The sequence below is a fragment of the Toxorhynchites rutilus genome, chromosome 3 (assembly GCF_029784135.1).
Source record: "Toxorhynchites rutilus septentrionalis strain SRP chromosome 3, ASM2978413v1, whole genome shotgun sequence".
Taxonomy (NCBI): domain Eukaryota; kingdom Metazoa; phylum Arthropoda; class Insecta; order Diptera; family Culicidae; genus Toxorhynchites; species Toxorhynchites rutilus.
In genome coordinates this window covers 49,242,894-49,249,892 of record NC_073746.1, presented here as the reverse complement: position 1 = coordinate 49,249,892, position 6,999 = coordinate 49,242,894, and the positions used below count along the sequence as shown (strand labels likewise).

Genomic DNA, 6,999 nt, shown 5'->3' with positions numbered 1-6,999 from the left:
AGTCATCCTCGCTAGTCAACACTAGTCAATTCATTTTCTAGTCAAGTCACTTTTTGTTGACGGCGACTGCCAAAGAAGTTCTTTTATGAATTGATGCCAAATTACCCAATTATCACACTGTTTTAAATGCAAAAACAGCAGTAAATGTTTGGCCTGTTTGAGAAAATTCATCACATCGTCACATTGAAGATGAGACAAGAGAGTCCATCGTCTTGTCGAATCGAAGACCCAAACAATTCCCACAGGCCTGCTAAGATCAACTCATTGCCTCAACATGCCGAGGGTTCTGGTTCGATTCCCGTTGCCAGGGACGTCAAAGAAATTTACTTCGACTTGCACTGACTTGCACGCGTATTCTAGAGCATACCTTTCTTTATTTCTTTCTTCTTTTTTTTAAAGATTACCTCTTTTTATTTATTTCTTCTTTTTTTTAAAGATTACCTCTTTTTATTTCTTTCTTCTTTTTTTTAAAGATTACCTCTTTTTATTTCTTTCTTCTTTTTTTTAAAGATTACCTCTTTTTATTTCTTTCTTCTTTTTTTTAAAGATTACCTCTTATATGAATTTCTCTGGTTCCTTACCCTATATCTCGACTATCAACCGTTGTATACGCTGTATAAGTTGCCAGATCCCTCTTGAAGAGCTCCGCTGCAAGACCAACGTTATCAGCGCTTTTTGATTTTCAGCTGGTTGACACGTCGTGCCCCGCGTTTGTTCCTACAGATGGACACTGTACTTTTTGTTAGGAGAGCGTTGATCACTGGGACTGACAGTTACAAAGTAAGAAAATAAAAAATATATGGTTTTTTTCGGATGTCCTACAAAATATGACTACTTTTAGTGGAATTTCTGATTTTTTTTCCTTTTACACTATAAATATCTTTGGGAACTGAAACCGACACTGATATTGTGCAAGCACTCATTATGTGAGCCGAATGTAAAACGCAGCAAAAACACTGCTGTAACCAGGGTTCGGCATAGTTATAATCATCTGATGATAGTCAGCTGACTATCGGACTTACTATATTCGTATTCAGTCGGAAATGACATTTGCCTTTTCACGCAGTTTCAGGGTGTCGATTACCTTGAAAATTCTTGAAAATCAGGGAATATCAGGGAATTCAAATGATGTCAGGGAATATCAGAAAATTTCGTCACCAATCTGGAAAAAATGAAATTCCGTCAATATAAATTTTGATTATAGCAGTAATTAGAAAGTTAATGATACCAAAAAAGTTATATTTAACTAGTTTGACTCTCTGTAGGTTTTCAGTATATGTTGTTTGCTTTTACCTGTAGGTGAACTTAGTCCTTCCGAATTGTAAACAGCGTAAAAGTAGACGGCTTTTACATCCGCGATGTTTTATTTGAATTTTTGGCCTCAGTATCTGCCGTTCAGCTTCAACCAATTCCTTTCCTTTTCTTTTTCGAAAACTATCGATAAATTAGTGCTTGAAAATCATACTATGAAAGCTGAGCTCCTGTGGTGCCTGGAAACAGTTATGTAGCACAAATCACTCCACACTGCTGAAAAATATATTATTGTATTGAGAAGAATGTTTCATGACAACCAGGAAGCTGAGAAGGTCTAACTAGGGCGTGATAAAATGAGCTTTATGACGATTTTTGGCTCGATGAAACTATGTAAGCTATACATTGCCTTTGGTTTCGGCGACTCTTTGAACAAGACTACAAAGAGGATACAGATGGATCAGAAGGATTTGGTAAATCTTTACATGACTTTACATGAATGTTCTTGGGACAATCTCAAGCATCAGTACTTGCAGTTTTTGAAAAATGCATGGAAATTATATATCTGAACAAACTTCTTTTTGTGTCGATGGACGATATAAACGTGAATTGGTCATATTACGCGAGCTGCAACTGGTTTTTCAAAATAAAGAGAAAAAAAGCTCTTGAATTTATGTATCTTTGAATTGCATATTTTACACGGTTCATCAAAGGATTAAAAAAAACTAGCCAAAACTTTACGACTGAGGAATCTTGAAATTTCGTCTGAGATGCGAAGCACTGCGTTGATGTATCTTTGATCTTTCCATCATTGATTCCGATAAAAAATGGAGGGAAAACGATTCGAAAAGCTTCGAAGACTATTGACTTTTCGATATTTGACGGATTTTGGTCTTATCAGTGGAGATCCAACAGATTTATCATTGAAACAATATTGCTAGCAACATAAAAAAGTTTGCTCACTATGATCCGAAAAATGAACGACTGAACCATTTTTGAAAAGGACAGGTTTACGGAAGTTTTACCCAAAACGGTCTTCTGTCTCTCATTAGAAACTCCAACGTTGAGAGGGCTTTTCCATTAGCGAATGTTTTTATGAAAATATGTGGGAGGAAACAGTTGTGCTATGCTAAGTACTAAGTGCTAAGTGCTAAGTGCTAAGTTTATGATGTTATACTTTACTTTACAAGGATAGCATCAATAAAGACGTTGAGCTCTCTTTATTGTCATATGAATCAAAGTTAATAAAACGGTTACGGGAAACAGAAGTGGAATCTCTGGAGGTAAAACGGGGAAAATTTTGGAAAACGTACAGAAGGAAGCCAAAAGATTGCGATATAAAGCATTTTGTTAAAATTGTAACAGTTTTATGAAATTGATCCAAATCAAAATTAAAATGTCTCATTCTGTACTAGTATTTGAGACTCCTTCAAGATAACTTTGAACTGTATTATTAAATCCATTTTTTAAAATCTTTTAGGACCCTTATCAGTCGTCGTTAAACTCAATTAAAGATCACAATGAATTTATTTATTATAAAATATCGACAGACGTTCTTAAATTTCATTATTTAAGCTAACTAAATGTTTTAGGACCTACAGCTAAAGTACTTTTAGAGAATTAAATTACCAGTCTACATCTGGAATTTTTCTGAAAAATTACTGGAAAATCAGGGAATATCATGGAATTTTTTCTCGAATTTTGAGTCGACACCCTGAGTTTCTCCGCCAAAACGACAGTCAGCCGGCCGTTTAGTCGCTATCTCCCTCTACCGACTCGACTATATCATTTCATTCTTCCCAGTCAAATTGTCTTCATTGCATTTTGAAGTGACTTGCCCCCGAAACGCATGCATTGCATGCATTGATGTTTGAGTTCAACGTGGTTTGACATACGCTACAGGTGAGCTAGATTTGTTTGTATCGTACACGAATATTACTCACACGTATAAAATAGCGTGTGCGCTATTTTGCTTGCTATTTACTAATACTAACGCGAGGACCTTTATAGCATACTTGATAAATGTTTAAGTTCGTTGCTTTGAGTTCACGATAGAGATGTGCCATCCGCTCATGAGCTGTTCCGAAGAATCGACTCTTTGAAGTGAGTTGACGCGGAACAGCTCGCAAAAAAAATCAAACAGCTCTTCAGCTCACTTTGATGATGATGAAGGAGAGAAAAGAGCTGTAGAATTGAAGAGAGTGTGTGAGCTGTAAGATTCAAATGAACTGACCGTCTCTCGCTCTTCGTGTTAAGACATCAGTTTAGTTTCATTTGTCCCTCGTCTTTTCAACTGTTATATTCGCGTTGACGGCATTGAGCTTTGTTTACCAGTTTAGGGGGCGCCAAAAATAATAATTGGCTCTCAGGCAGAATGAACACGTTTTTAAAATTCAAATTATTAATGAAAATTAACTTCTGTGTATCAAATGAGTATTCTATTTCAATGAAAAACACTTTGTTTGCAGGCGGTGCAAAAATCTCATAAGATTTTTTTTTTTTTGAAGAAAACTTTCTATTGTAATGTAAAGCCTCAGTAAAAATGTCGGAAATGTTGTACTCGCCGAGTCTGTTGTAAATAATAGTCTGGAATATGTGTTTCAAGTAATTAATAATATGGTGTGAAAAATTTCATTTGAATTTTAACATTTTCAAACTGGCTTCGTGGCTATCGAGTTTGGGACCCAAATTGAAAGTCGGCACTGACAACTGAGCTGAAGAGCTGTTCATAAAGAACAGCTCATTTAGATGAGCTGATATGATCAGAGCTGTTCATCATGATGAGCTGATTTGCACACCTCTAGTTCACGATGGATAGACAATAAATCGTCCATTGATGGGGTAACTACTTTTTTGCATCGTAAAAATTAGATTGCGTACGCGGACATAAAATTAGTGTCAGAGGGAAATGGAAGTGTGGATTGAAGTCAGTTGAATGAAGAGGCAGATTTGTATTCATTAGTCGTGTCAGTTAAAATAACCACTGACTGGAATAGGTCACCAGTCATCCTCGCTAGTCAACGCTAGTCAATTCATTTTCTAGTCAAGTCACTTTTTGTTGAAGGCGAAGCAGTTCTAGTCGAAGCGAAGCTACTGAGAGTAGAGTCGGTCTTCATTTTTCACCTTCGAAGATTTCGGGCCCTGGCTGTAACCAATCCGATGGTAATCAGAAGTATACAGGTGAAGAAAGTGGTGGAATTTTCCACACAATAAACCAATTTTGCCTTTTTTATTTTATATGGCTTATTTTTAACTGACTTCACTTTCATAGTTTTTTTTTATCTCATCTGTTTATTTTATTAGGCTCACTAGCTGACCCGTCAAACGTTGTTCTACAATAAAGAAATTTTCTAGTGCATATTTTGATTGTTAAATAAAAATAACTAGTGTATCGTTAGTGTGTTTGAATGTTTTAACAATCTGTGAAATTAATGGGCCTGATTCTCGAATACACTTCACGGTGGAAACGAAATAAACGGCACGCCATTGAACTACGTTTTACGAGTTAGTGAAGTGTCGAAGATAATAATGAGTTCTCAGGCAGAATGAGCACTTTTCAAATAAAAAAACATTAATGAAAATTAACTTCTTCGTATCAAACTGGTATTCAATGTGAGTGGAAAACTTTGTTTTCTTCATGTGATATAATAATCTCATACAAAAGATTCATCTGAAGATAATTTGATATTATAATGATAAATTTAGTGGGAAACTAATCTCGTATCCAGATGTCGACACTGTACCTTTGTCATCGCGAATACGTTTCATTCCGTTTCCACCGTGAAGTGTATTCGTAGTGTTTTCGAGAATCAGGCCCAATATATCGATTGTGATTGTGAAAGAACGAACAAACAGATTTAGAAAACTTTATCCATAGTATAAAATCATTATGAAATACTCTGTAACTTAGAACACATATTTATTGCGGGAGAGCTAATTTTTAATTTCATTTATAAAACGTGGCAAGCAAGGTAGCCACATATACAGCATATTCTGTATTTTATAGATTTTTTGACAAATTTCGGATACAGACAAATTTTCAGCAAAAATACAGAATTTAATTGAATTTTTTTTAATTCAATTTTAAGCATACACAGAAACCTTTATAAAAATGTTGAACGCAACGCAGTGAGATGGTTAAGTTGTTAAGAGAAATCTTGAGCCATTTTAAGAACATAAACCATTCTTTTCGTTTCAAGTTAAGTATGATCATAATCAATCCGCCAATCGTATAAGCTGACCTTCAAATCGATTTGTCGTGACTTCTATATTGAACTCGAGACACAGATTTCAAAGCGATTCGATTTCAGCTACCCGGTTATTAAAACTGCGATCTTAGTAAAGCCTCAAAATTTCGTTAATGATTTGATGCGCCAATTTGCTCAATTCGTTGAAGCTGGTAACAGACAAAGCTTGGATAACGAATTCAGGCTACTTAAGACTAATCTTATGGGGCCAAAATTAAGTGACTCAAATATAATTTGGTCCCAACTGTTGGATGTCGAATGGTGTCATGAGAAAATTTTGTATCCATTGTTGAGGTTGTTTAAAAGACACTTTTTGTGTAACATTCATCAGCGTGTGTGAAGCGATTTTTTCGCTTTAGAATGCCAACAAAACAAAATCCGAATACAATTACAATTCAGAGGATTATGGTAAAAATAAATTAAGGGTTAATTTTTTTATTTTTGTTTGAACACACGTGCTGTAATGTCATGACAATGCATTGCGTTTTGGCCTGGTAATAACAAAGGCTGTGTCATCAATGTACATGATAGTGTCTCGCAAATGAATGTGTTCTTCCATACGCTGCTCATGTTTATTGTACCATAGGAATTATAGACGTTCGTTCTATACGTTCGCGTACATGTCGACCATGAATTGTTGGCACAGCGTTGTGTCGATTCATCATACGATATATAAAAACCCATCGAACTCTCTCCACCCGTTTTTCTTCTTCTCCTCTAACTGCATGTTCATAAATATTGATTCAAAATGATGAGATCACGAATCTTGGAAACGTTAGGATCATTCATATTTATTGTTTCTTCTTCGAATTGCAATTTCTCGCGTCGCTGTGGAGTCGCCTACCATAGTCGCCATAGCTAGCAATGTCTTCGGCAACATCGACATCGGATCTATATTTGTGCTCTCCAGCCGGTATTTTATCAGCATTGATGACAATAGCGTGATTGTTACCTTGCAATCCGAGTATGTGTGACTTGAAGAATTTTAATAATTTATTGTTTTGTGTATAATTTCATAACAATACGTCGAGCTATTTCGGAGAAGTTCGACCACAGACATCGTGACACGAGATTTTTATATATATAGATTTAGCAATTCAGCTGTAACAGAGCCGAATTTACTCGTGTACAATTTAGCCTAAAAGGCGTAAGAGTATTCCTATCGTATCGATACACATGTTGTAAATTATGATTGTATGTGAAGTGAGAGGGTGGGATCACAATCACATGATGGTTGTTGCGTGGATGTAGTAGCTAGAATAACACACAAAAATAGTCGTTTGAGGGCCCTGAGTTATGAGCTCAGGATCGTTTGCCTTATAGCGTACACGCAACCTTATTAGCTACGAAGACCCCAGGACTTACATAGTTCTCAGATATAAACTACTAATAATAAATTTCTTTTAAAACATTCTAACATTCGTATTTCATCTCATCATGCCGCTAGAGCCTCGAATTTGAGTTGGGATCTGTTGCCAAAACCTTTCATCATTTTCCAAAT

At 35.7% G+C, this 6,999-nt stretch overlaps 1 protein-coding gene across 1 annotated transcript in view; it reads left to right on the top strand.

The window, feature by feature from the left end:
* LOC129773100 (importin subunit beta) overlaps positions 1-342 on the top strand; it is a 5,112-nt gene extending 4,770 nt beyond the window's left edge. The window contains exon 4 of the mRNA XM_055776652.1: positions 190-342. Coding sequence (XP_055632627.1) covers positions 190-342 — 153 coding nt within the window. The remainder of the gene's footprint in view (positions 1-189) is intronic.
* Positions 343-6,999: the final 6,657 nt, after the last annotated feature.